At 54.7% G+C, this 25,650-nt stretch overlaps 12 protein-coding genes across 12 annotated transcripts; 6 read left to right on the top strand and 6 right to left on the bottom strand.

Moving 5' to 3' along the window:
- Window positions 1-8: 8 nt before the first annotated feature.
- On the top strand, window positions 9-1,760 carry M421DRAFT_419596 (uncharacterized protein). Its single transcript, XM_033592179.1, has 2 exons — window positions 9-709; window positions 756-1,760. The coding sequence occupies exons 1-2, from the start codon at window positions 61-63 to the stop codon at window positions 1,550-1,552; spliced, it is 1,446 nt and encodes a 481-aa protein (XP_033450069.1). The 5' UTR covers window positions 9-60; the 3' UTR covers window positions 1,553-1,760.
- On the bottom strand, window positions 1,654-2,394 carry M421DRAFT_4254 (uncharacterized protein; the record flags this gene model as incomplete). The annotated part of the gene is made up of 2 exons (XM_033594065.1): window positions 1,654-1,839; window positions 1,888-2,394. 2 exons carry the CDS (start codon window positions 2,392-2,394, stop codon window positions 1,654-1,656), a joined length of 693 nt encoding a protein of 230 aa, XP_033450068.1.
- Window positions 2,395-2,797: 403 nt separating this feature from the next.
- Window positions 2,798-4,963, top strand: M421DRAFT_60012 (Pkinase-domain-containing protein; the record flags this gene model as incomplete). Its single annotated transcript, XM_033595737.1, has 5 exons — window positions 2,798-2,839; window positions 2,904-3,450; window positions 3,498-4,090; window positions 4,137-4,284; window positions 4,338-4,963. The coding sequence occupies 5 exons, from the start codon at window positions 2,798-2,800 to the stop codon at window positions 4,961-4,963; spliced, it is 1,956 nt and encodes a 651-aa protein (XP_033450067.1).
- Window positions 4,964-5,379: 416 nt separating this feature from the next.
- Window positions 5,380-7,352, top strand: M421DRAFT_419594 (cytochrome P450). The gene is made up of 3 exons (XM_033592178.1): window positions 5,380-5,752; window positions 5,803-6,000; window positions 6,049-7,352. The coding sequence occupies exons 1-3, from the start codon at window positions 5,507-5,509 to the stop codon at window positions 7,186-7,188; spliced, it is 1,584 nt and encodes a 527-aa protein (XP_033450066.1). The 5' UTR covers window positions 5,380-5,506; the 3' UTR covers window positions 7,189-7,352.
- A 153-nt stretch (window positions 7,353-7,505) lies between these two features.
- M421DRAFT_419593 (inosine monophosphate dehydrogenase) lies at window positions 7,506-8,789 on the top strand. The gene is made up of 3 exons (XM_033592177.1): window positions 7,506-7,580; window positions 7,610-7,731; window positions 7,817-8,789. The coding sequence occupies exons 2-3, from the start codon at window positions 7,614-7,616 to the stop codon at window positions 8,752-8,754; spliced, it is 1,056 nt and encodes a 351-aa protein (XP_033450065.1). The 5' UTR covers window positions 7,506-7,580; window positions 7,610-7,613; the 3' UTR covers window positions 8,755-8,789.
- A 50-nt stretch (window positions 8,790-8,839) lies between these two features.
- On the bottom strand, window positions 8,840-11,905 carry M421DRAFT_60570 (DNA mismatch repair protein muts; the record flags this gene model as incomplete). The annotated part of the gene is made up of 9 exons (XM_033595797.1): window positions 8,840-9,716; window positions 9,764-10,103; window positions 10,151-10,184; window positions 10,233-10,405; window positions 10,453-10,660; window positions 10,706-10,855; window positions 10,901-10,941; window positions 10,989-11,307; window positions 11,354-11,905. The coding sequence occupies 9 exons, from the start codon at window positions 11,903-11,905 to the stop codon at window positions 8,840-8,842; spliced, it is 2,694 nt and encodes an 897-aa protein (XP_033450064.1).
- A 214-nt stretch (window positions 11,906-12,119) lies between these two features.
- M421DRAFT_419592 (WD40 repeat-like protein) lies at window positions 12,120-14,009 on the top strand. Its single transcript, XM_033592176.1, has one exon. It carries the CDS (start codon window positions 12,175-12,177, stop codon window positions 13,708-13,710), a length of 1,536 nt encoding a protein of 511 aa, XP_033450063.1. The 5' UTR covers window positions 12,120-12,174; the 3' UTR covers window positions 13,711-14,009.
- Window positions 14,010-14,795: 786 nt separating this feature from the next.
- M421DRAFT_419591 (uncharacterized protein) lies at window positions 14,796-15,479 on the bottom strand. The gene has a single exon (XM_033592175.1). The coding sequence runs from the start codon at window positions 15,088-15,090 to the stop codon at window positions 14,875-14,877; it is 216 nt and encodes a 71-aa protein (XP_033450062.1). The 5' UTR covers window positions 15,091-15,479; the 3' UTR covers window positions 14,796-14,874.
- Window positions 15,370-16,258, top strand: M421DRAFT_419590 (uncharacterized protein). Its single transcript, XM_033592174.1, has 2 exons — window positions 15,370-15,881; window positions 15,935-16,258. Exons 1-2 carry the CDS (start codon window positions 15,717-15,719, stop codon window positions 15,953-15,955), a joined length of 186 nt encoding a protein of 61 aa, XP_033450061.1. The 5' UTR covers window positions 15,370-15,716; the 3' UTR covers window positions 15,956-16,258.
- Window positions 16,259-16,772: 514 nt separating this feature from the next.
- Window positions 16,773-20,162, bottom strand: M421DRAFT_419589 (uncharacterized protein). The gene has a single exon (XM_033592173.1). It carries the CDS (start codon window positions 20,052-20,054, stop codon window positions 17,037-17,039), a length of 3,018 nt encoding a protein of 1,005 aa, XP_033450060.1. The 5' UTR covers window positions 20,055-20,162; the 3' UTR covers window positions 16,773-17,036.
- A 1,111-nt stretch (window positions 20,163-21,273) lies between these two features.
- On the bottom strand, window positions 21,274-22,311 carry M421DRAFT_419588 (uncharacterized protein). The gene has a single exon (XM_033592172.1). It carries the CDS (start codon window positions 21,848-21,850, stop codon window positions 21,356-21,358), a length of 495 nt encoding a protein of 164 aa, XP_033450059.1. The 5' UTR covers window positions 21,851-22,311; the 3' UTR covers window positions 21,274-21,355.
- A 149-nt stretch (window positions 22,312-22,460) lies between these two features.
- M421DRAFT_419587 (glycoside hydrolase family 3 protein) lies at window positions 22,461-25,442 on the bottom strand. The gene is made up of 3 exons (XM_033592171.1): window positions 25,103-25,442; window positions 24,888-25,054; window positions 22,461-24,837 (listed from the first exon to the last, which is right to left on the bottom strand). The coding sequence occupies exons 1-3, from the start codon at window positions 25,223-25,225 to the stop codon at window positions 22,623-22,625; spliced, it is 2,505 nt and encodes an 834-aa protein (XP_033450058.1). The 5' UTR covers window positions 25,226-25,442; the 3' UTR covers window positions 22,461-22,622.
- Window positions 25,443-25,650: the final 208 nt, after the last annotated feature.

The following is a 25,650-nucleotide window of genomic DNA, read 5'->3' as shown; positions in this document are numbered from 1 at the left end:
GCGCCAACGACGACGACATCAACTGCCAGTTGTCGGGGCCGTGGGTCTCAGTCTGCCATCATGCCGTCCGCCAACTGTTTGCGGAGCTTCTCGCAGCTGTCTCTCGATGCGACTGCTCACTCGGCCGCCGCCGCGCGATTCGTGCAGCCACGCGTGGCCTGCTTCTCCACGTCCGCCGCCCGCCATGCGAACCCCCAGATGAAGAAGATGGGCATGTCAGCCGCGCCAAAGAAGGGAGTCAAGACGCTGAACACCAAGAAGAGCAAGGGCGCAAGAAACAGCGACATGGGCAAGCGACCAGCGCAGGGAGAGCGAAAGGCGCAGCGCAAGCGAATCGTGCTCAGCAATAACAATGCATTAGAGGTGTCTTCGCTGAAGGATCTGAGCAAGGCGAATGTGCTAAGCGAGGCGAATGAGGGACTCGTCATGGGTCTTCCCGAGCCGGTCGTCGATGCGCTGCGAGACGTGGAGGCGTTCAAGACCACTCAGGGCTGGAGCTTCTTTAGGAGACCGGCAGTGTTGATGCGGAAAGAGGCAATCCAGCTCGTGAAGCTATTCCAGGAGGCAGAAGAGGCAGCCGCTGGCACCAGCAAGAGGACCGTCCGCCGCATATTGACTGGAGAGAGAAAGGGTGGAAAGAGCACACTACTGCTTCAGGGTCTGGGCACGGCTTTCTTGAGGCAGTGGTTTGTTATCAACATTCCAGAGTGTGAGTGACTTCAAGTGGGAGAATGTGCTTTTCTAACAAGTACCAGGCCAGGATGTTGTCAATGCCCACACCGACTACGCCCCTCTGGAAGGCTCTGAGCCCACCCAGTACACACAGGATACCTACACCGCGGGTCTCCTATCGCAGACCCTGAAGGCTAACAGGGCGTACTTTGAGCAAGCGAAGATCACCCAAAAGCACGAGCTCCCCGTCACCCTCCCAGCGAACGCCAAGCTCAAGGACCTTGTTGCGGTCGGCATCGCCAACGTAGAGGCGTCGTGGTCAGTCTTCAAGGCTCTTTGGACTGAGCTGTCACAGCCCGGCCAGCCACAGATCCTGCTTGCTGCTGAGGGACTTTCGCACATCATGCAAAACTCCGCATACATGAATGCCGACGTGAAGCGCATACACGCCCACGACCTGACCATTGTCCGTCACTTTGTCGATCATCTGTCCGGAGCCAGGCAGCTGCCGAACGGCGGAATGGTACTTGCTGCAACATCAAAGTCCAACGCGCCCACTTCGCCGGCTCTGGACTTCCGTATCAGATCAGCAGAAGCTCTCAAGAACAACATCGAGCTCCCGCAATGGGACCCTTACACCATCGTCGACATGCGCACCATGAACGCTCTCAAGGATCTCGCGGATCCCAAGGCCGATCTCGATGTCCTCGAAGTGGGTGGGCTGAGCAAGGAAGAGGCGAAGAGTATCATGGAGTACTACGCAGAAAGCGGCATGCTGAGGCACCAAGTCAGCGACAGCTTCGTTACTGAGAAGTGGAGTCTGGCGGGCATGGGCAACATTGGTGAGCTCGAGAAGAACAGCGTGAGGACCAGGTTATGAGCGTAGAAGAGCGGGTTTGGATCAGTGTCGTACCATCTGTTGGCATGTAAACCTTGTAGTATATGTACAGCAATCGCATACACCGCTTTAGGGCGATGTTCTCAGTCATTCTTTCGATCAACCAATGTCAGAGGGACGTTCAGCCCCACGCACTTTCCAAACGCTCCTATCCACAGCAGCAGGTAGTCGTACGCGGTGATGTTTCGTCCACCGACACTGGCCTCCATGACTTCGGCTGTACGGCAAGGATGAATGAAGAACACTGGCTTGTTTGTAACCGGATGGTCCTACCCACCCGTCAGCTTCGCCATATTTCCGACTTCGCAACGACCAACGGTAATTGTAATACCACCAATTACGCCCACATGCTCAGCCTGAGCTTTGAAGGCTGGTGGTACCAATGCAGAGTACAGCATCTCCATGGTCGGCGGATAGCGGTGCAGCGTGTCTGAGATGGAGAAGTACAAAACAGGAACTCGATACGCGGGTGAGAGCACGACATCGTAGTGACTGACAGCTCGAGACGAGGCTGGAGTCTCAGCGACCTCGTCGTCGTCTTCTCTCAGCTCGGCCTCCTCGTTGTCATCGCCAGTACCTGGTAGGTCTAGCTGCAAAGCTAGTGGTTTGGTGATTCTCAAGTACGTGGTCTCACTCGAGGATAGACTTTCCACTGCATTCCACTCCACCTGGCGACGCCCATGCATCTCGAACCTTCTCAGCAATGTGCTGCATGCTTCATCGAACTCTGCGTTCGTGAGGTGTGGAAAGAGTTCCAGCTGGCCAAGGCACCCCTGCTTGTGCTCAGCGACCGGCGTATCAACGGGAGACAGCTGAGGAACCATGGCTGCAGCCGGCCCTTGCGGGCTCGAGTTGCGTACAGAAACCTTCGTCCGAAGCGTTCACGGAAGACGACGCTATGTCTGGAGCGCAATGGGAAGCCAGCGGACTCGTCGCCTGCGCGCTGTCAGTCGTCGCTGGTGGCAGGTACTGGTCGTCGATAATGCGCCAACAGGGGTGCGGTGATCGGCCGGGGAAGCGCCTTTCTTGGCCTGTTCATCTGCCTGGAGCGTCTCGAGGCATCCGCGTCGTAAAGGTCTAGCGGCAGCCCTACCCAATCTTAAGCGTCTCCATTCTGATTCATCATGACTGCCACAATCTGCTACACGATTTAGAGCGCGCCAGCACTGATCCCCCGTCGCCTCGACCACACCGCATTCACATCTTCCCCACCGATTCGCTGCCGCGATGCCTGCGCAGCCAGAAAAGAGTCAGCTCAAGCGGGGCCGTGTATGTTGCAATTCCATGGTCTGGAATCGGCGGGACATGCTTGCTGACAGACCAATTGATGTAGCCTTCCCAGGGCGAGCAGGCTGAGCCAAAGAGAGTCCGGGGCCAGCGCCAGTTCTCGCCTGGAGACCCGCACCGTCACATCAAGCAAGGACAGCTGCCTTCGCCCATAACCCACAAGGAATCGACCAGCACCGCAGACGAACCCAAGGAAGGCACCGTCACACCGCCCCCACAGAGCCAGGCCAAGTTCTCCCAAGCAAAGAACGGCCTATCCTCGCCCCCATCGGACACCAAGCAGTCAGACACACAGGCATTCACACAATCACAATTCGCCAACCGACCCCAAGCACGGTCGTACGCACTCGACGATGAGGAGGGCGAGCAGGTCTGGGGCTACCTTGTGCCCCTCGACGACCAGTCTGGCGACGTCATGGTGCTGAGGCGGCGAGAGGCCTGTCCAGTTCCAGAGACTATGATAGGGCCAGCGACTGGCACAGAGAAGGTCTCAAAGCACGAATACCAGAAACAGGAGGAAGACTACGAGAAGGAGAAGGCAGAGAAAGGTGTCACCGCCGGCGGCTATTTGATCGGGCGACATCGCGAGTGTGGTGAGTGGCTCATGGGCTCTTCAAAGACAGCGCTGACTGCCGTGCAGACCGTCAATTGAAGTCGAACACCGTCTCCAACCGACACTGCCTCCTCTTCACCGAGAACAAGGGCGGCGACCTGGTTGCTGTCGTCGAGGATCTTTCTGGCAACGGCACATTCGTCAACGACTCGCTAGTCGGCCGAAACAAGCGTCGCGAGCTGAAGGAAGGCGACGAGCTCGCAATCCTGGACGAGGCGCGGTTCGTGTTCAGATACCCGCTCAAGCGTTCGACACATCGATTCCACCAGCGATACCAGCTCCAAGAACAGCTCGGCAAGGGTCACTTTGCGTCCGTGTACCTGTGTGTTGAAAAGAGCACTGGCATGCGACATGCGGTCAAGAAGTTTGAGAAGCGTAGCGGTCCAGGCGAGAAGTCAAAGACCGAGGGGCTACAGCAAGAGATTGCTGTGCTCATGGGGATTAGCCACCCAACTCTCTTATGTCTTAAGGATACATTCGATGAGGATGATGGCGTCTACCTTGTGCTTGAACTTGCGACCGAGGGGGAGTTGTTCAATTGGATCGTCATGAAGCAGAAGTTGACAGAAGCGGAGTCGCGGAAGGTCTTCATTCAGCTGTTCCAGGCTGTGAAGTATCTGGTAGGTGAAGACATGCTCCGTCTACGACATTCGCTCACACCACCAGCACGAACGTAACATCGTCCATCGAGATATCAAGCCGGAGAACATTCTTCTCACCGACAAGGAGCTGCACGTCAAGCTCGCTGATTTCGGTCTGGCCAAAATCATCGGCGAGGAGTCTTTCACAACCACACTATGCGGGACACCATCGTGTAAGTCGCGCGGCATCTCTCACCCTTCACACTACGCAGCTAACACTCCAAAGACGTTGCGCCTGAGATCTTGGAGAACTCAAACCACCGCCGATACACACGTGCTGTCGATGTTTGGTCACTGGGTGTTGTTTTGTACATCTGCCTGTGTGGCTTCCCGCCATTCTCTGACGAGCTTTACAGCCCAGAGAATCCATACACATTATCACAACAGATCAAGGAGGGTCGTTTCGACTACCCATCACCGTACTGGGACTCGGTCGGCGACCCGGCACTAGATCTTATTGACCGCATGCTCACTGTCGACGTTGAGTCCCGCATCACAGTCGAAGAATGCCTTGAGCACCCGTGGACTACACAAGGTGGCAACATCAACCCGAACGATAGTACGGATGGGCTGACAGGAGCCATCGCCAACCTCGACTTCTCAAAGAGGAAGATCAAGCGCGAGCGAACCTTACTCAGCAGCATCAACGAGATCAAGGTCGCACGTGTGATCCCAACAGGAGAAGGACAGGAGCCTTTGAAGGTGTACGAGAAGAACGGTACGCAGAGGGGCGGCTCGAAAATGCTGAAAGAGAAGGACGTGATAGAGGAACGGCCAGCAGACAAGCGGGACCCTCGAGAGTTCGTCGAGATGGGGGGCAAGGGCGACCAGACGCTGTTCGATGATGTTTGAGCAGTGTGTAGGCTACGACATGGGAGAGCGCGGCATTACTCGGCAGGGTCGCACAGCAGGCCTGACTGCATGGGAGGATGTGTACGTTATCGAGGGCTGTGTTTCGCGTACTCTGAGCGTTCTGGTTGGCCGGCGTCAATAGGATGTAAAAATATGGGTCCTGAGCGGTCAAGACGGTTCTCCGCATCGCATGACTAGCAGAGTAATGAAATGAGTTTCCGTTCAACGTATAGCGAGCTTTGCAGTCCACTTTGGCAAACCTTGGTAGAGAATATCGTCCGCCAATGACGTGACACCCTTTACGGCGGGCGGTGGCGTAGAGGCGTGTGTCGTCCGTTCGTGGCCCGATCTTCTCCTTGGTGGGCGGAGCACAGATCCGCGGCTTGTCAGGAACAGCCTAACAGGCCGGCGCACCCCAGTTGCGGCAGGCGCGACCGCTGATTGGCAAGAAAGGGCCTCAACTCCAGGGAAATTTATGTAAAGCCGCGCCCCCTACGACAACACCACCGCTCTCTCACGCCTCCGCAGTCACTGTCACGCAGTATGGGTGTTCTCGCTGATGTCTCTGGGCCGATTGGCAACTTCACCGCCAACTCGTCCACGCCCGTCGTTCTCGCCGCCGGTTTCGCATCCTTCCTCGTCCTCGCGATCGTCCTGAACGTTTTGCAGCAACTGCTGCTCAAGAACCCCAATGAGCCGCCTCTCGTCTTCCACCTGTTCCCGGTGATTGGTAGCACAGTCACCTATGGCATGGACCCGTACAAGTTCTTCTTCGCCCAGCAGAAGAAGGTATGTGGCGTGCCTTTTGGCCATGGAATCAACGCGCTGACTGGCAGTAGTACGGCAATGTGTTCACTTTCATTCTCCTCGGTCGCAAGATGACTGTCTGCCTCGACACCAAGGGCAACAACTTCATTCTCAACGGGAAGATCAAGGATGTCAACGCAGAGGAGATCTACAGCCCGCTCACCACCCCCGTCTTCGGCAAGGATGTCGTGTACGACTGCCCCAACTCTAAGTTGATGGAGCAGAAGAAGGTGCGCAGGCATTCGCTGTACCGGCCAGCACAAGCTAACATCCTCCAGTTCGTCAAGTTCGGTCTTACCCAAGACGCCCTCCGCTCCTACGTTACCGTCATCACCGAAGAGTGCGAGAACTTCATGAAGCGCCACAAGGTCTTCCAGGGCCGCAAGGGCACGTTCGATGTGACCAAGGTCATGGCCGAACTCACCATCTACACGGCATCCCGCTCTCTTCAAGGCCAGGAGATCCGCGACTCCTTCGATTCCAGGTTCGCCGAGCTGTACCACGACCTCGACATGGGATTCTCGCCCATTAACTTCATGCTTTCCTGGGCTCCCCTTCCCCACAACCGTGCGCGTGACAACGCACGTGAGACAATGATCAAGCTCTACTCGGACATCGTTCGCAGGCGCAGAAGCGGCGAGGCAAAGAGGAAGGAGGGTGAGCACGATATGATCTGGCATCTGATGGACTGCAAGTACAAGGACGGCACAGAGGTCCCCGAGCACGAGGTCGCTGGTATCATGATTGCGCTGCTCATGGCTGGTCAGCACTCTTCGTCTTCTACGATCGCCTGGATCCTCCTCCGCCTCGCACAGAACCCTGGTCTCATTGAAGAGCTTCTTGAGGAGCAGAAGACTCAGCTTGGCCAGGATCTTCCTCCCCTGACCTACGAGGACCTCCCCAAGCTGTCTCTGCACGCCCAGGTCGTCAAGGAAACCCTCCGTCTCCACGCGCCTATCCACTCGATCATGCGCAAGGTTAAGCAGCCTCTTGTCGCAGACGGCACCAACTACGTCATTCCTACCTCGCACACCCTCATGTCTTCGCCTGGATTCTCTGCGCTGCTCGATTCTCACTTCGTCAATGCCGACGTTTGGGACCCCCACCGATGGGACGCTGGCCAGAACAACTACGAGGAGCCCGAGGCTGTGGCTGGCGGCGAAGACACCATTGACTACGGCTGGGGTGTCATCTCCAAGGGAACCAACTCGCCATACCTTCCCTTCGGCGCTGGACGTCACAGGTGCATCGGTGAGCAGTTCGCGTACCTGCAGCTGCAGACCATCCTTGTTGCATTCGTGAGGGAGTTCAAGCTCAGGAACGTCGGCGGCAGCAAGGAGATCGTCGGCACAGACTACTCGAGTCTGTTCTCCCGGCCGCTTGCACCTGGTACCGTCGAGTGGGAAAGGAGGAACTAAATTCGACGAGATGCAGTTGTCTTTGCTAGGATTAGCAGCTGTTTAACGAGCGTTACGAAGTAATAGCGGATTCGCTTCAATGCACACCAATAGGCGCGTTACCTGGTGTGTTAGACTTTGGTTATAGTAGATGTTAATAATATACATGCAAGTTATGACTGGTACAACCTCGCCTGGAGTATTACATTATTTGTCTTGTGCTAACACGGCCTGGCCGAACCATTGCCGAGCAGGGATCGATGACGGAAGCGGATCGACGGGTACAACTCAAATACAGCTCGTCCAACAATTATAAATGAATACTAGGCCACCAAAACTCCGGTTTTGCTTACAACTCCACGCGCGGCCCGAGTAAGACAATCTGCCACGTAAGATACATCCGGCCGAGGATTGGGAAAAGACTTGGTTGATCCAAGAATAGGAAGATGGACTCCATCCAAAGACTCAGAAACGATTACCCATGGATTCAAACGCCCCTCGTCGTAGGAGCGCCCATGCGCCTCATCGCTCTCGCTGACCTCGCAGTCGCCATCTCAAAAGCTGGTACGCGTTCCTGCGGTTCTCCACACACAACCGTCGTCCTACACCCGCCTTATCCGCTTCCCTCGTCCTGGACTAACATAAGCAGGAGGCATCGGCTTCATCGGCGCCGGAACCGACGTCTCAGATCTAGAGACGTACCTGGAATCCGCTGGCATGCTCCTACAAGACTCTCCTGTTCCAACCACAAACGGCACAATCCCGCTCGGCGTAGGCTTCATCAACTGGGGCGCCGACCTCTCCGTTGCTCTCCCTGTCATCGCCAGGTTCAAACCAGCGGCTATATGGTTCTTCGCGCCTTCCTCTGTCGCGACGCTGAAGGACTGGTCAGAACGGTGCAGACGCGCCAGCCCGCACAGCAGGATCTGGGTGCAGATCGGTAGCGTGCGCGAAGCTCGCGATGTGGTCTGGCACGTGAGGCCCGACGTCCTGGTCGTCCAGGGCACAGATGCCGGCGGTCACGGCCTGGCGCAGGGCGCGGGTCTCATCTCCCTGCTGCCGGAAGTCGACGATGCGGTTTCCGCGCTGCTGCCGGGTGCAGAGAGACCGGTGCTCATAGCGGCCGGCGGCATCGTGGAGGCGCGCGGCGCAGCGGCGAGTCTGCTTCTTGGCGCTAGTGGAACAGTAATGGGTACGCGTTTCCTTGCGAGCCACGAGGCGGTGCTGGCGAAGGGTTATCAGGACGAGGTGCTTCGGGCCAGTGATGGTGGGCAGACGACGGTGCGAACGAAGGCCTGGGATAACGCCAGGGGAACAAAGGGGTGGGCAGAGACGCATAATGGGCGGGGGATCGTAAACAGGACGTACACCGATGCCGTGGGTGGCATGGCCGATGAGGAGAACAAGAGGTTGTATGAAGAGGACGTGAAGAAGGGAGATCAGGGGTGGGGCGCGGATGCGAGGCTATGTACGTATGCTGGGAGTGCGGTGGGGTTGGTTAAGGAGGTCAAGGGTGCCGGGGAGATCGTAAGGGAAGTGAGGGAAGGGATGAAAGGGTTGGTAAAGGGTACGAGGGCCAGGTTTTAGCATTCGAAGTCGCTGCCTCAAAAAGACACCTAAGAACAATGGTCATTTGTTCTCTTTTACGCCTGACCGATAAAAGATGCACGATTCAGCGCTCGTTGTCTGACACGGCTCGAATTGTCGAAGCCTCAGACATTGCACGATTGGTGGACTCGGACTCGGTTGAAGTCAGCCTGGACAAGATGCTCGTGGCCGAGAGCTGGCCAGCAGAGGTGCCTAGACGCTGATGGCCGCCCACTGCGCTTCCTCCGTTAATCTCTTCATCTTCATCGTCTGTGTCTTGGCTCACGCTGGCAGCCTCAGCCTCGAGTGCTGTCATACGGTTGACAAACTCCTTTTGCAACTCTTTAAGCCAAGCGGCGAGAACATCGCCCTCGAGTATACCGTTGTATGCCTGCACAAGATGCTCTTTCAAATTGAGAATGAGCTTGCGACGCTTCTCCTTCAGTACGACCTCAGAGGTCTTCTTTTTGCGAAGCATATGGCGCTCGAACTTCCGCGCAACTACTGCGGCATGGTCGACCACTCCTGGTGGTAGTGGTACAACTCGGGCAAGGGCAAGACCGTAATGTGACTGTTGGACAGCGCCCTGTGCGATCTTGTAGAGCATAGTCATGCTCTGCTCGTTCCTTATGTCAACGGCCAGATGAAGATTCTGCACGCCAGCACGCTCATGCATAATGGTGGCGAGGTCCTTGAAGTGGGTTGCAAACCATACTAGTGCCTTGCTGGAGACGAGTGCTTCGGCGATGGCCAGAGCAATGGCCAGACCATCTCTGGTACTCGTGCCACGGCCCAGCTCGTCAACGATGGCCATGCTTCGCCGGTCAATGTTCCGCAGAATGAACGCAATCTCCCTCATCTCCGCTGCGAATGTCGACACGTTCGTCTCAATATTGTCGTCCATGCCCAGACGTGCGAAGAGCTGGTGAAAGATTGGAAACGAGGCGTACGAGGCGGGGACACTAAATGTGTAAGCACACATGCGGTGCCCTTCACAATGCCAACATACAAGGATCCAACCTGAGCCATGATCGACATGAGCGCGATGGTGCGGATGTAAGTGCTCTTGCCACTCATGTTGCAGCCAGTTATGATTTGGAAGCGCGACTGTTGGGTGGAATACACATCGTTCGGTACAAATTTGTTTACCATGATCTTCTCCTTGATAGGATGCCTGGCAGCCTGGATTGCAAGTGTATCCGTGAGGTGCGGTCGAGTGTATTCGTTCACAGTGACGAGCTGCGAGAAAGCGGCGATCATGTCCAATAGACCAATGGCTTCGCAGATCTTGAACATGACCGACATGTGACCGCGGACAGCCTCGATGAGCGAGTCCACAGCCTGGTCACCTGTGGGTCTTAGTCTGTAGCATGTACACGTAGTTGCAGACACTCACTCATCAGCACAACTTCTTGGTGTGAGATGGTTATCTGCAAGAATTAGTATCTGGCGAGACGATGCTCAACGCGGAAAATTACCTTCTGGTTGCGCTTCATAAGCTCTAGGGTTTGGCATTCGATGTTGTTCTTCCTGTGAATGACGTTGGTAAAAACGGCTGGAAGGCCTCTGCCGTCGAGCTCGGTGGTGGATATCTCGATGTAGAACTGGCGAGCATTCTCATACTTGAGGTCAAGCTGGATGCCGTATTCCTCTATTCTACATCAGAGTCGGTCACGACGCTTCAATGACAGTACTCACGACCAAGCTCTGTGCAGTGTTGGTAGGCGTCCTCGGTAGCTTCCTTGTAGGTCGTGCGTGCGACATCGAGCAGCCCATTTACACTAGACTTCACTGCATATGTGCGCTGGTTCCGAAGCTCGAGAGGCTGTTTCGCGTGGGTGGTGTCTTCGTTGATCACTTCGTCGATCAGGACTTGTATCGGCGAGACATTCTCAGGAGCGAAGAGCTGGAAGGTCAGCCAAAGGAACCAACTTCAGCTGGAAATCGTCACCTCGCGGATGTTGTTCAGCATGCTTGATCTCGCACCCGTGAGAGCCTCGAAGACCGGATTGACAGACGATACGAATTGTTTCAGCATAATGACGTGGTTGATAGCTTGCTCGGTTGTCTGCAAAGTTGGTTTGACAGGCTTGACGATGAGCTGAAAGGGTCAGCATGTGCTATGTTGTACCTACCGCTTGCTTACTGCGGTCAAGGTTCTGTCGGCATCGAGAAAGTTCTTCAACGCTGTTGCACATCAGCAAGATGCTCCAACAACGGGGCAAATAGCAGACCGGCTCGCGTAGCAAAAAACATCTCTTCCTTGGTAGTCAGCTCCTCCACTGCAAGGTACCTGGTGTTGAGAACTTCAGGGTCAGTGAGCGGTTGCAATATGTTGTTCCTCAGTAAGCGTGCTCCCATTGCTGTCAGGGTCTCGTTGAGGAGTCCGAAAAGGCAGTCCTCCGTCTTTGGGTTCTGAAGACTCTGTACAAGCTCGAGTGAGTAGATAGTGGACATGTCGATCATCATGGATCCCTCGGAGGGCTCGTATCGCATTCTGAGTGAGTGGTATGAGAATTGCAGCTTCAACCCCAGCTCAATGTATTTCAGTGCCTGTAGACATTCAGCTATCAGTCAAACGGACCGGCAAACTACTCACAGCCGCAATGCAGCAGATAGCGTAGTAGTTGCCTTGGACCGATATCTTGATGGCTTCGACATCTTCTTTGAAGGCCAAGGTCCGGATGTACTCGTAGCCAGTCGAATCTGCCCAGTAGCGGCGATCGAGTAAGGTGATTTCGCTGCCAATGTCTTTAAGATTATCCTCGATGATGGAGAACAGCTTTGACTTGGGACTAGACGCTGTTGCGACAATGAGTATTTCCGAAGGACCATAGACTTTCAGCTTGTGAATAGTCCGAACGTAAGTCTGGCTGTCATTGATCTGGCAAAGTACCGACTCTCCGGTATCGAGGTTGACAAAGGCCAGGCCTACGGTGGGTGAGATCCCGCGAGACTCGGCAACAGCGCAGACCACTTGTTGAGACTCGACCCTGGCAATAGTCGACGCGCCGATCCTGGGGCGGGCAGTTGGTGGTCTACCAGTACCCGGCCGGGTCCTGGAACGTGGAATTGTGGTTGTATAGTCACCATGTCCATAGGAAGTGGATGCTGAGGTGTAGGAGGTGGACGGCCTAGAGAGGCGAGGCATGATGGTTAGCGCTACGTGGTCAGTCTTTGATCATGCTTTGAAGCTGTGCTCTTCGTCATTCAAGCAATCACTTCATTTGCTTGTGCGGTGTTCAGATGAAAGACGCGCTGGTGATTGCGGAGGAAGGAGCGCGTCGCTAGCGCGGTTTCCTATCGATAGCGCTCAGAAAAAAGTGCGGTGGGGTCTGGCAGTGTCTGCAACAACTTTCGAAAGAACTTGACAAATCGTCGACCCCCAAACCGTCAATTTGAAAGCCAGGAATAATCACCATGGCCACACAATACCCTCCACCCTCGAAACGGCAGAAACGCGCGCAGGCCGAGTACACGCGCGAACAGCAGAATATTGACACAACGATCCCAGACGGCACCGTACGAGTGCGCTTCATAGACCAGGCCACGGGCGAGAGTGGAAGCCTGCCTGTCCTTACTGTTCCTCTGAATCAGGCGACGACGAAGAACCTCGAAATTCTCTTGAATGAGCTCAAAGATCAAGCCGACGACCAAGTACCCTACCGATTCTTTCACGACGAGGCTACGGAAGCGCTTGGTGACAAAGAGGACCTGTACAATGCGTTGGTGAAGTCAGGGAAAGCTTCGGCAGAGACAGAAATTGTGCTGCAGTATGCGCCGCAAGCTGTGTTCAGAGTGAAGGCAGTGTCGAGATGCTCAGCAGCAGTTTCTGGGCACGGAGACAACATCTTAGCGGTGCAATTCTCGCCGAAGAACTCGGGGCGCATGGCTAGTGGAAGCGGAGACAAGACAGTGAGAATATGGGATTGTGACACTGGAACACCGGTCTACACTATGAAGGGCCACACAAGGTGGGTCCTTGCGGTCAGCTACTCCCCAGATGGTTCGTTACTGGCATCTGGAGGCTATGACAACGAGGTCAGGATATGGGATCCCGAGACAGGAAAGCAGATCGGCGGTGCGCTCAAGGGACACACCAACTTCATCACGTCACTGTGCTGGGAGCCATACCATCTGCAAGAGCCAGGGCGGCCGAGAGTAGCGTCTTCTTCGAAAGATGGGACGGTCAGAGTATGGGACGCAATGAGTGGCAGGGTCGACTATGCACTCTCAGGACACAAGGGCAGTGTGACGTGCGTCAAATGGGGTGGCACTGGACGAATCTACACATCCTCTCACGACAAGACGATCAAGGTGTGGAACGCAGCGACTGGCCAACTACACAGCACCCTGTCTGGTCATGCGCATTGGGTTAATCATCTCGCTCTTTCGACCGATTTCGTTCTGCGCACTGCATACCACGATCACACCAGGAAGGTACCGGCAACAGAAGATGAAAAGGTAGCAAAGGCGAAAGCGCGTTTCGAGAAGGCTGCGACCATCAGCGGTGAGATTGTCGAGCGTCTTGCAACAGCTTCAGAAGACTGCACACTGATCCTGTGGACGCCCTTGACAAGCCCAAAGCCAGTCACCAGGATGACTGGGCATCAGAAGCAAATCAACCAGGTTGTCTTCTCACCAGACGGCCAGCTTCTCGCTTCTGCGGCTTGGGACAACCACGTCAAGCTGTGGTCTGCGCGGGATGGAAAGTTTCTCAACACATTGAGGGCGCACGTAGGCCCTGTGTACATGGCTAGCTTTTCTGCAGACAGCAGACTACTCGCCAGCTGCAGCAAGGACACAACGCTCAAGGTGTGGGACATGAGGACAGCAAAGCTGAAGGAGGACCTCCCGGGCCACAAAGACCAAGTCTTTGCATTGGATTGGAGTCCAGACGGCGACAAGGTGGGCAGCGGAGGTGCGGACAAACAAGTGAGGATATGGAGGAACTGAGATTTGAAGAACTGAGATACATGCGAAGATCGTCAGGGCACTTATTAGTTTCGGATACCAAAAGTTCCCAGCCTTCGAAAGCTGGGGTTAGATGTGCGGCTGCGTGCGGAGGCTAGAGTCGCGGTCCGCTTGCTTGCATCAACGGGTTGAACAAAGAACATGAGATGACTGGATCACGACCTGGAATAATTGACTTTGGATGCAGTCGCGAAGCGTGCTTGAGTTCGAACTGCCGCTGTTGCAGGCATTTGACGCCCAGACACTTGCACAGCGGTTATGTTGAGGTGTGCACTGGTGAGCAGCCATCCGGTGAACACAAATTAGATAAACACCACGGGCAACAATCTTCCGACATTGGCTCGGTGCCACTAGAAGCACCAAGTGCCTACCCTGGCGGCGGTGAGGCTCTTGTTAGGATGCCCACTCTTTGCTTCAACGGTAGTGCGCTCTCGGCTGCTCTGATAGGTAACTTACCCGTGATCTCCACTTTTCCTAATAAGCTGCCCGGATGCGGTGCCATCACAACAACAGGTGACGTGGAGCAGCCCACTCGACACTGTTGCTAGGATCGCATTCGGTAGGTGAATGCAGTCGCAACCTCAAGCGTCGACCGTCTCCAGTCAGCCGCCATCTGCAAACTGCTGCAGGCCGCACCCGCCAAGCATTATCGAATTACTCCCCGCGAAGCTTGGTGGGGATCATAGCTGCACGCTGAGACGCCATCCCACGCCGCAGGCCGTGTTCTCTGCCCAAGCGGCCTCGGTAGCGTTCGCGCTATCGAGAGGCTCGCAGTTGGTGAAATGAGGCATTTTGGCCCTGGTCGCGGATTGTCCTCGCGCCCCACGAGAGAGCGCTGCCCTCGTGCGAGGCTCGGGGCCTGCCAGCTCTGATGCAGCGCTGATAAGCAGCCCGCGCTCAATGACATAATTGTCGCGCTGCTCACGCACAACAAGCGGCAGAGCGCCGAGGCATGGGGCCCATGGCGAGCCGGACGGTAGCGTCAGCGGCGGCTGCAGCATCGCAGCCGAACCTCTGCGGAGCTGCTGCGAGCCCCCCACAACGCGGATGATGCTGTGGACGGCGCTCGCGAGCAGCTGCAGGTGCAGGTATGGAGACGCTAGAGCTCGCCGCGCGCAATTGGAGCCATTGAAGCAACTGCGCGCCCTAGAGCCTTGGTGAAGTCGCAGGCGTTTCGAGAGCGGCCGCGATCGTCTTGACTCCACGTCGATTCACGTCGCGCGCGATTGGCTGGGCTTTAGTGTCTTTCCCTTCTCCGGCAGCTCTAGCGCTCGATCGCGTTAAGGTTGCCAGGCCCCAACCTCTTCTCCTCGCCAGCTGCTGCAACGCTTCTTTCTTCACTCTGCTCTCTGTCAATTCCATCCTCATCCTCTCCGCAGAGCCATCTACAGCCCAGTGTAAGTCCACACTTTCGTTGTCTAGGTCATCGTTCGCCCCATGCAGATTTATTACCGGACTTCCGCCAGGGCCCGAGCGGCCAACCCAAACAAATCCCTCACTCTGCAGAATTTTCGGCGAGCCGGCGCGTTTAAAAGCGGATAGCGGCCTCTATTTACTGAGGCTCTTTGTCTTTGATGCCCTGTCCTGCTCTTCCATCGAGTCCACCTCGTTCACCTCTGTCGCGACGTTCTGTGGAGATCCGCTGACCAGCTTCCTCGCCTGCCAACAGCTTCGAAAGCTTCAATAATACTCCTGGACTCAACACCCTTTCGACAGAGGACCGTCTCAACCAAAGGTATGCTCGATCGATACCTTTTCTGCCTGGAGCAATTGGCACGCGTGGAAGTCGTTATCGCCATCGCGCAAGTCTCAATGCCGCGTTCCGCGTGGACGCATTTGCCGCGAACCCCCTCATCCTGGAATGATAGTCGGTCGATTCGTGCTCGTGCTTCGACCCTCTAATGCCTGCAGTCGCGATGCATAGCTGTTTATGATTCTGTGCCGAACGTGTCTGACTGACATTGCTGTAGAACTCCACATCCACCACAATGGCCGCCATATCTTACCTTATCGCGGCTCGTAGCGAGTTCGCCATGGCCCAGCTGGCCAAGCGCGAGAAGAACTGGGCTCAGCGCGAGCCTGGTGTCATCGTCGTCCTCGTCATTGTCTTCCTCGTCCTCTGCTTGTTGATCGGTTTGTTCATCTCCAAGCGCGTACGTCAAACCTATCTCCCTGTTTCTGGAACACTCTCTGATATCATCACCAGATCGCAGGCAACCGCTCATAAGATACCCCCGAGTCGTGGAGAGGAGGTGGATGGGAAGAGTAGAGGCAAGCAAAGGAGAGAGCATTGGATACCAAACGTGGATTGGCAAGAGCCATGCACCTGTATAATGTCTGTGTGTACCAAATTGGGTTCTGCTAATGGGGCTTCCTTCGACCACGCAAGAGATCGTTAGTAGAAGGAGCCGTGGTAATGAGTTCAGATACCTTCAATGAACATGGTTGATACAATACGTTGATTGTCGCAGTTGCGTCTGTTTCACATGATTCCGTTGCGATATTCACCGCGCCCTATCGCAACCTCGTCACCCAGGACGCCCTTCAGCAATCGCAATTGTAACCATAACACGTAGGAACACCGCACTACATGCCAGCAACAATACCCCGCAAAAATCTCGCTGCAACTGTTTTGTGCACTTCCAGACCACCGCGATCGCGGTTGCTAAATTGCTGGATCCACTCTCAACACTACTGCACCTGCAGGAGCCGCCCGCCCTCTTAGCGCGTTCGTGTTAGCGACGCGCAATCACAAGGACACACACATCGCAACGTAATCCCGGTCAGCATCGACACGTCGTTGGACATCGATGCACTCGCAGCATCCGTAGCAACCGTTTGAATCAACAGACCATGACTACACCCACACGAACGAGATGCTCTGGCTGTTAAGCCTCCACACCTCCAAGCTAGCCAAGCTTCTTCCCAGGGAATCTTTCGGAGGACTAGACCCTTGGCTCACCAGGCACACGACGTGCGACATTTAACAGTTCTCGGAGCCAGGGCACCAGATAATGTCGCAGCTTCCGGCCGGGTAGATGTTGAGACGCGTTTCGAGCGCTGTTACCTTCCCCAGATCATCCCCGCACGTGCGTTCTTGGTAGAGCTGGAGTCTGGAGGCCGTTGATGAGGATGAAATGGAGCTCACGATGCTCCACGGTTTGTTTGGTAAACGCGCATTTGCAGAATAGTATCGGACTAGAATTCAGAGACCCTTTGTACCGGGTATACCATGGAAAACAATAACGCCTTGCATACTCGTTCAACAACGAGCACCCTCATATGATCGTCATATACAGTCACTTAGATCACTTCATTCGTCCTCTTCCACCGCCACCGCTGCCGGTACTACCACTGCCACTGCCACTTGCATTAGCAGTTGCAGCCGCACCATCACCGTCCTCACACTGCCCAAGCAACCTCGTCAGATCGCTCAGCCCACCACTGCGGATATTCTTTTTCTTTCCCCCCTCCTTCTCCGCGAATGCCATAGCCATCAACCTCCTCTTATCGCTTTGGATACCCAGCACTCTCTCTTCCACACTGCCCTCAACAACAAGACGGAACACAGTAGTCTCGCGCTTCTGGCCCAGGCGATGTACGCGGTCGACTGCCTGATCTTCGATGGCAGGTGCCCACCAGCTATCCGCCATGATGACCTGGTTAGCTGCGACTAGATTGAGGCCGACAGAGCACACGGAGAGCGAGGCGAGCATGATGGTTATGTCTGGGTCGTTGTCGAGGGCTTCGAGGGCGGCGTCGCGGGCCACGGCGCTCATGGAGCCGTCGATGCGCGTGTATTTGCAACCTGCTGATGCTAGGTGCACCTGGATGAGGTCGAGGAATGATGTCCACTGGCTGAAAATAACAGTTTTGTTTGTCTTGTCTTCCCGGTTGGCGGCGAGAATTTGTAGGAGCTGCTCGACTTTGCTACTTGTTTTTTGAGAAAGAGAGGCTTTGTCTGCTTTGGGTTCCGGCGTGGGCTCGGGCTTTGCGGACGTTTCGACGGCCGGCTCGACGGTTGTGGAACTGACTGACTCGAGGGCTGCGCGGCACATGGGACATTTGCCTTGCAGTTCGATGACTCGCTCTAGACAAGGCATGCAGAAGATGTGTGCACATTTCGTGATTACAGGCTCCTTGTAGGTGTCGAAGCATATCGGACAGTCCTCTTGAGAGTCGATGGACAGTTGAAGTATCTTCTGCAGAGCCTCCTTGTTCTCTGCGGTAAGGTCGACAACACCTTCGGCCTCGAGCTGCTTCATGATCGAATCGAGGCGCTCCTCGCCGACAAGTTGCCAGTGGTTGCACAGCTGGCGCATGCGGAGGAGGACCTCGAGGAGGTGACGGTAAGTATTCTGAGCCTTCTGATTGCCAATGTTGTTTCTGTAGATGTCGAGAGTACCCTTGGCCTGTGCCTCCAATGCGTCGTACTTCTCTTGCTCGTGTGGATGAAGCTTGAACTTGTGGACGTACTCGGACAGCTCAGGTAGGCGGAGGTCGATGAATGACATTTCCTTCTTGCGCCGCAAGCAGATGTTACCCATGAGCATCTGCAAGGCCTTGTTGCCTCGTGGATCGCCAGCCAGCACAGGACGAGAGATGGCGCCGTGGAAGATCTCAAAAGAGTCAAGACCACCCGAAAGGCGAAGGAATCGGACCTGACTATAAAGATCTTTGAGGTTATTGATGATTGGCGTACCTGTCAACGACCATCTCGACTGGGCCAGTAGGTTGCTGACGGCAATGGTCTTCTTTGCCTTGGGGTTGCGAATGTTATGGCCTTCATCGAGGACGATACGCCTCCACGTTATGGAGAACGGGCCTGATTTCTTAGGCAGTGCCGAACTCTTCTGCGAGTACCAGTCTGCCGATACCGACTCGTATGTGCTGATGACCACATCGTAGTTTTCGATCTGCTTGGGTGTGATAGGCTCTTTGCGCGTGCCGTGCCAGAACATGGTGCGGAGGGCATGTTCTGGCTTGATGTGCCTCTTCATTTGCGTGGTCCAGTTGCTCATGACAGAGACTGGTGCTAGGATGAGCGTAGCATCAGCAACACCAGAGGCTCGGCGCCCCAGCTCTTTATCAGCCATGATGAGCGAAATGACCTGAATGGTTTTACCCAATCCCATGTCATCTGCTAGAATACCTCCAGAAGCTAGCTTTGGATTGGTGACAGAATAGTTCGTGGCCACATTTGTAAAGGCGTCGGGCATACGAGCGTGGCGCTTCCAGAGCTGCACAATATCGTTCGAGCCCTGAACTGGTAGCTGTGGAGATTCTTTGTCTAGCATCCAGTGCAGTCCTTGGAGCTGGAAAGGGTGCATCTCAGTATGAAGGGCCTTAGGCTGCGCCGCCTTGGCCATAGTAGCAAGATCTTGCTCCTTGACGCCGAACTCCTCGACAACGTTCTCGAAGTTCCTGGGGTTGAAGCGCTCGCTGGCGCCAATTATATCCATCAGACTAGGCCCTGGTCCCGTGCCGTCGGACTGTGTAGAGCCAGCCATGTAGTCACTCATGCCGTTCTCCCAGTTTTGACCTTCGCCGACACCTACAATAGCCCCACCATGCTGCTTCGCCTGCTTGGCAGCCTCCTTGGCCAGTCGGTGCCTCTCCTTCTGAGCTGCTGCGTCTTTGCGTTTACGATCTGCCGCGTGTCCGACTGGAAGCTTATCTTCTCTCATCTGAGCCATGAGTTTCTCACGCTCAACTGGCTCGTTCGTTCCGTACAGCCTGATCTCAATCGGGCAGTCGAAATCGCCCTTAGGTCCGATGATTTGCGCTTCCACAAGGAGGCTGCGATTATCCATGTACTTGGCCAGCTTTGCAGCCCAGGTCTTCGGTATGTGACCGATCTGCTCGCCTTGCACGTTGAGAACTTCGATGGCGTTTCTGTCGAATCGATTCTGCGGCTGGCGCCTGCAAATGACCATCTCTCCGACCGTTGCATAGCCATTGTGGAACCTGACGCCTACAATCTTGTTGTGAAGCATGCCGTAGAGGCCATAGCTGTACTGCTGCTCGTTGTAGGCCTGAGTCGACTCCGGTGCTTCCTGCGAAGCGTCGTCGTCATCGTCACTATCGATGACTAGGGCGTCAGCATGCGAAGAGCCGGTTGCCAGTCGCGAGGGATGCGCATTTAGGGCGGTACGCGGCTGTTTCGGTGTACGTTCATAATGCTGTGATGGCGAAGAGAGTGCGTATCCTTGCGACGAAGACGGATTGGTGTAGCGAGTGAGAGAAGGCGAGTATGCGTTCCGTGGTGAGTTGAGTGGCGAGCCCTCATTTCCGAGATCGCCGTATTGGCGCTTCTGAGGTGCCATTGTCGCGTGCGTTACTGCACCATCCCATCACCGCGCGACAGGCGACAAGAAGCTGTGAGGTAGGAAATGTGTGGGGAAGCAACAAGCTCCCGGCCATCAATGCGTGCGGAGAAACAACAAAGTTTGGGCACCGCGACGCGCTAGAACGCGAATCCCCATGACATCACCACGCCGTTGCACAAGACCGTTGAGTCCACACGGAGGCCTCAAGTTCCCGTCGAATCTCCATTCTGTGTTTAGATGGTTACAACATCTTAAATTTCTGCTTTATGTAAACCCGTACACCTTGATCTCGACTGCGTCATCGTACAATAGTATCCATTGGCCCTGCTTCACCCTACTTCGTCGCCTCATCATCCATTTTCTTGGACCTGAACACGTGACCTTCCTGCATCCATCCCACATACTCGTCAGACGCTTTCTCACTACCAAGCAGTACCCTCTCAAGTTCCAGTACCTTCAGAGATGCAGCACTCATGCCTTTGGCCTCCGTTGCCCCGAATACATGATACGTGGCGGCACGTCTCATGTCTTCTATGAACTGGAGATCTGGGCTGGGCACGACAGAGATATCAATCGTACGCAGTCGTTGTAACTCTGGACCCAGGACATGAAGCGCCTCAGGACTGAACAAGTACGGTGTACATGCGAATCCGCGGTCATCAAATGGCATGTGCAGAGTAAGCGAGAGACGGCATATATTCCAGTGGTGTTGGGATTATAATAGGCTCAGGATCGAGATTTGGTGAACCGCTAAACCATAGGTCATTACACATGTCCCCTGCTGTCGTTTGCCTTGATAGATCATCGCTTCACGAGTTGCGCGACAACAAAATTGAGCAACTGTTTTCTCCAGGTGACAACTCATGTGAACACGGCCGAGGGATCGTGCAATATGTTGCTGCTGATGCGGGCCTACTCATGCGTATTCCGAGACAGGGGCAGCTGTCACCAAGCTGCAAGCAGAATTTCGTGCCAGCTCCTTCAGTGCTGGAGGAAGTTGTATTTATTGAATCGCAACACATGACCATGAGGATATCTCGAAATAATGTCAGATAACGGGAGTCAAGTGCTCTCTAGGTCTTGTTGATCAAAACCAGGTCTCCCTCTCTTACTCGTGGTCACTACAGCGCTACGTTACACTCGCAGGCCCACGCCAGGGTCGGAGAATCTCGCAATTTCATCTCATTACCCTAAGATAAATAAGATTACTTACACTTCTCACTCTAAAGCTGCCTCTATTGTCCCTGGTGACTACAACACTACTCCAAATTCTTATCTTTCCCGTCTGATCACTCACACTATTGCTCTAAATTCTGACCTGGCGAACCATCATCTGCTGAGCTTGAATGCGTAGGTCCCCTATCTACTTGCTCGCAGACCAGTTTCTCTTGACCTAGCAGTACCTTTCCAAGATCCATAACAGTAGAATGCGCTGCTTCCATAATTGCTTTCCTCGCATGTACGGTCGACGAGGCTCCTCTTCTGGTCGCTTTGTGATCAGCATTTTGACTCGGTACGATGTAGGGTTCCACGTTGTCGAACGCCAGACTCAAGGTGAGTGAGAGGTGACGCACCACTGAACCGTCCCGGGGTGCTGTTGAATAGAAATGTTGGTCTGGTTGGTCCAGATCGCGAACAGAAGCAATCTTATGTTCGAACTGCTTTCCTGCGAATTTCAGGCCATAGCTTTTGACTGTCTTGCAGATACACCTCGGGGTCAACTCAAGAGAGACAGTAAGGTCAGGGTTATTTGTCTTCCACAGCAACATGTCTTGGCGTTCTGATGCAGCCATCATGTGGAATATATATCCTGGTGTGGATTCCTTCATTATTCCTTTTTGGATGTGGTCATTGGCAAATCTCCATGACGCCCTTTGCGCTAGTTCCGCAACCGCCTCCCAGAGGATCTGCTTGCTCGCTAGAAGCAATGAGATTGACCGGAGAGGTTCTTGGAAGCCGCGAGAGCATGCTTTCGTATGATCGATATACACTGAGTTTCAGACAAGGTCCTAGCGGGGTGCTTTACGTGGATCTGGGCGATGTGGCTGTGGTGGAGGAGGGACTGGGGATAGCCGATGTTGTACTTCAAAGACAATACCAATGAGGGTCAGCTGTATGAAACCGTTGTAGGTCCAGAACTTGTTATAAGGTTGGTCTCGGACCTCGGCTGAAAGATACAAGAAAGAAAGCCCCGACTCCAGTTTCTTCGCTTTCAAATTTGTTGAATTCAAGTTTGTCGCCGTTCGAAAGTGTCTGTCATGCCGAGCTGCGGTTTCTATACAATTGTACCTGGCAATCCGATACTTATAGTCGTAAGATCGTCAGCACCACGCAGTCCCGTTCTTCGAAGTCGACACAAACCTTGCTGCGTAGTAGGCAACAGCTTGGCAAGGCGTAATCCGGGAGGTTTGATTGGGGATGACGCTGTGGCCTCACTACAGCCGTGGGAAACCTCCGTAGGACTTGCTCAGTACAGAACTCTCTCCACGTACCGAGTAATTGTGTCTGTATTTGGGTTCATGCTGAAATAATTTGAAAAGAAACCCCTCTCCAGGAGTGTTACATCTACAACTTCAACTCACGACTGCCCTCGACATTCACAGTAGCCACACTCTCAATGTGCGCTGTTGACTGACCAAACGAGAACTCGTATTGACCACGGTCCACCTTCCACCCCTTAGATGCCTCATCAAAGTAGGCGAAGTCTCTGAGTGTGAGCGACATTTCGACCTTCTTTTCCTCACCAGTCTCCAGATGCACCTTCTTAAACGCAGCCAGTGTCTTAATCGGATGCTCTGAAGACTGTTGCTTCCTGCCGACGTATAGCTGAGCGACCACAGCGCCTGCAATGCTGCCTGTATTCTTGACCGACACCGTAGCCTCGAACGCATCTGCGGAGGTTTGCTCGACCTGACCGTTGTCAAGAGCGAAGGTGGTGTACGACAAACCGAAGCCGAAGGGAAACTGGACCTTGTCCTTCGAGACGCGGTCATAGTGGCGATACCCAACAAAAACACCTTCTTCATACTTGACGGTAAGCTGGTCGCCGTTCTTCTCGCCGGGGAAATTTCCGTAGGCAGGTGCGTCTTCGAGACGCTTTGGAAATGAGACAGGCAGTCTGCCGGAAGGGTTTACAGCGCCGGAAATGATATCAGCGATGGCGTTGCCTGCTTCCTGGCCGGGAAACCATGCCTGAACAAGAGCAGCGATCTTGTGCAGCCAAGGCATGGCGATTGCAACACCCGTCGAATTCACCACGATGGTGTTGCGGTTTAAAGTTGCGACTGCGTCGACGAGAGCGTCTTGAGATCCATCGCGAGGTAGGTTGAAACTCTGCTGGTCCTGTCCTTCGGTCTCCCAGGCTGGTGTATGGCCAGTAAATACAATAGCGACATCAACTTCCTTCGCGAGGTCTTTCGCCTGAGAGAGCAGATCGCGATTGTGCTCCTCTTCAAGCATGAAGCCCATCCTGAACCCGGGCAGGCCGGCGAGAATGCCCCATTCAGACCCTCCAGTCGGTGGCAGGGTATGTATCTGGATCTTGTACTCCTCACCCTCCTTGAAAGTGACTGTGAACTCTTCTTCTGGATTCCCGCCAAGCAAGAAGCCCATCGGGTCGGGAGAATTACCCTTTTGCTCGAAAACTACCTTGTCATCGATGGTGACAGTAGTAGGACCGATGCCAGAGCAGCCAAGGTAGTGCTTGCCTGACGCGGATGGGACGAAAGTTGTAGTAAGTCTGACTTCCTTGCCAACTGCCTCATGGTCCAAAATCGGGCTGAAAGCAGACTCCTTGAAGGCGTCGACAGTCTTCCAGGGCTTCTTTGAGTCGCCATCCTTGAATAGCTCCATCCTCCAGCCGTGGTTACCTTGGGCGTCCTTGCAGTGCTCCGACAGAGGCGGCAGGAGGCGGTATGTCTGAGCGCCTTTTGCGAACTTGAACTCCACGTCGTCGCCGTAGGCAGTCTTCAAGCCCTCTTCGGGTGTGATGCGGTAGTGTGCGTTGAGACTGGCACTGCCTCCGCCGTGGATGAGCGCCTCCCTGGCCAATCCGAAGAGGCCGACCTTCTTGCCCTTAATCTTCTCTTTCTTCAAGGGAAGAATTGCGCCGTCATTTTTGAGCAGCGTAATGCCCTGGCCGGCAACATCTCGAATAAGCTTGCTGTGGGCTGGGTTCACGATCGACTGCTCAGGAGGTATCTCAGGGTTCTCGAATCCTCCCACCTTTTCAATCAGCTTCAAAACAGCCTTGGCGCGCTCGGTGATCACTTGCTCCGACACCTCTCCATCCTTGACTGCCTTCACAACTGCCTCCTTTGTCCGCCATCTTGTCGGTCCAGGCATCTCAAGATCAAGCCCAGCGTTCAGTGAGTCAGCAGTAGAGTTTGTGCCTCCCCAGTCACTCATGACGACGCCATCCCAGCCCCACTCGCCGCGTAGCACCTGCTTGAGGAGGAATGTGTTGGAGTCTGCGTGAGTCCCATTGACCTTGTTGTAGGCAGTCATTACGGCCCAGGGTTTAGCCTCCTTGACTGTGATCTCGAAGGGCTTCAGATAGATCTCTCGTAGTGCGCGTTCGGAGACGATTTCGTCGACAAAAAGACGCTCGGTCTCCTGCTCGTTAGCTGCAAAGTGCTTGATCGTAGCCGCAACGCCCTTCTCTTGAATGCCTCTGACGACATTAGCAGCCATGTGGCCGGTCAGGTAGGGGTCCTCCGAGAAGCTCTCGAAGTTACGACCACCGAGAGGATGTCTATGGTTACACATGGTGGGAGCGAGCCTATTCAGGCTGTGAGCAGAAGGTCAATTTGTCTTAAACATCCAACTTACAGGACCCGTGCACTCTTCGTTTGCGTCTCCTCCGCCAACGCACTGCCTATCCGGTGGGCGAACTCCGGATTCCACGATGCTGCCGAACACACTGCAGCTGGGAAACACGCTGCTCGTGTTCCTCCAGCAAAGACTTCACCTCGCGCGCCATTGGGTCCATCACTAGTCTACAGCAGGTCAGCTGGGACGAATACTCGGCGACTTGCACCACTCGCCTTGATGGCAGGGACGCCTTTATCCGGAATGGGCACAGTCTCCCAGAAGTCTTTGCCAGCGAGCAGTGACACCTTCTCCTCTAAAGTCAGAGACCCAAGGATAGTGTCGATCTTTGCACTCATGATGATCAAGTGGTTGATTTATCGCAAAACTCCGCGATGTATCACGCAGCTCTCTAGGTCTAGATGTGACGTATGCTCAAGAAGAAAGAAACGAGTCTCGAGAAAGGAAACAAAGGGTATTGACGCTCGAATGGCAAATCTACTGCAGGGGCCGTGATCACTCTTATAAGACGCGGAGCCCGCCATTTCTCTGTGAGTGCCGGAGACACGGCGAGCCTATCCGCCAAACTAAGGCATCGGTATCGTGGAGACAGAAGAGTGGAGAAGTCTTGCGCAGTGTTAGCACCAAAGTGGCAAGAGATCTCCGAGGTTCACGCGATGCAAGCGTTAGTGGCAATGAAGGTATGGCATCGCCCGCTCCTGATTTGTCCCGGGGGTTTCACAGCCTGCTCCGAGGATCAACCGTCGGGAGTGGCTCTCGATGT

The sequence above is a fragment of the Didymella exigua genome (genome assembly GCF_010094145.1).
Source record: "Didymella exigua CBS 183.55 unplaced genomic scaffold M421scaffold_10, whole genome shotgun sequence".
Lineage (NCBI taxonomy): Eukaryota > Fungi > Ascomycota > Dothideomycetes > Pleosporales > Didymellaceae > Didymella > Didymella exigua.
Note: the sequence above shows the minus strand (reverse complement) of the source record. Positions and strands in the feature narration are given on the sequence as shown.

What these genes read in the sequence shown, in the direction of transcription:
- M421DRAFT_419596 (XM_033592179.1), top strand. Translation starts at nt 61, where the DNA reads ATGCCGTCCGCCAACTGTTTGCGGAGCTTCTCGCAGCTGTCTCTCGAT. An exon ending in TGTTATCAACATTCCAGAGT is followed by an intron (nt 710 to 755) that starts GTGAGTGACTTC and finishes AACAAGTACCAG; the next exon opens with GCCAGGATGTTGTCAATGCC.
- M421DRAFT_419594 (XM_033592178.1), top strand. Translation starts at nt 5,507, where the DNA reads ATGGGTGTTCTCGCTGATGTCTCTGGGCCGATTGGCAACTTCACCGCC. An exon ending in TCTTCGCCCAGCAGAAGAAG is followed by an intron (nt 5,753 to 5,802) that starts GTATGTGGCGTG and finishes GACTGGCAGTAG; the next exon opens with TACGGCAATGTGTTCACTTT. An exon ending in AGTTGATGGAGCAGAAGAAG is followed by an intron (nt 6,001 to 6,048) that starts GTGCGCAGGCAT and finishes AACATCCTCCAG; the next exon opens with TTCGTCAAGTTCGGTCTTAC.
- M421DRAFT_419593 (XM_033592177.1), top strand. Translation starts at nt 7,614, where the DNA reads ATGGACTCCATCCAAAGACTCAGAAACGATTACCCATGGATTCAAACG. An exon ending in AGTCGCCATCTCAAAAGCTG is followed by an intron (nt 7,732 to 7,816) that starts GTACGCGTTCCT and finishes TAACATAAGCAG; the next exon opens with GAGGCATCGGCTTCATCGGC.
- M421DRAFT_419592 (XM_033592176.1), top strand. Translation starts at nt 12,175, where the DNA reads ATGGCCACACAATACCCTCCACCCTCGAAACGGCAGAAACGCGCGCAG.
- M421DRAFT_419591 (XM_033592175.1), bottom strand. Translation starts at nt 15,090, where the DNA reads ATGGAATTGACAGAGAGCAGAGTGAAGAAAGAAGCGTTGCAGCAGCTG.
- M421DRAFT_419590 (XM_033592174.1), top strand. Translation starts at nt 15,717, where the DNA reads ATGGCCGCCATATCTTACCTTATCGCGGCTCGTAGCGAGTTCGCCATG. An exon ending in GTTTGTTCATCTCCAAGCGC is followed by an intron (nt 15,882 to 15,934) that starts GTACGTCAAACC and finishes TATCATCACCAG; the next exon opens with ATCGCAGGCAACCGCTCATA.
- M421DRAFT_419589 (XM_033592173.1), bottom strand. Translation starts at nt 20,054, where the DNA reads ATGGCACCTCAGAAGCGCCAATACGGCGATCTCGGAAATGAGGGCTCG.
- M421DRAFT_419588 (XM_033592172.1), bottom strand. Translation starts at nt 21,850, where the DNA reads ATGGCTGCATCAGAACGCCAAGACATGTTGCTGTGGAAGACAAATAAC.
- M421DRAFT_419587 (XM_033592171.1), bottom strand. Translation starts at nt 25,225, where the DNA reads ATGAGTGCAAAGATCGACACTATCCTTGGGTCTCTGACTTTAGAGGAG. An exon ending in AAGGCGTCCCTGCCATCAAG is followed by an intron (nt 25,055 to 25,102) that starts GCGAGTGGTGCA and finishes GACCTGCTGTAG; the next exon opens with ACTAGTGATGGACCCAATGG. An exon ending in ACGAAGAGTGCACGGGTCCT is followed by an intron (nt 24,838 to 24,887) that starts GTAAGTTGGATG and finishes CAGCCTGAATAG; the next exon opens with GCTCGCTCCCACCATGTGTA.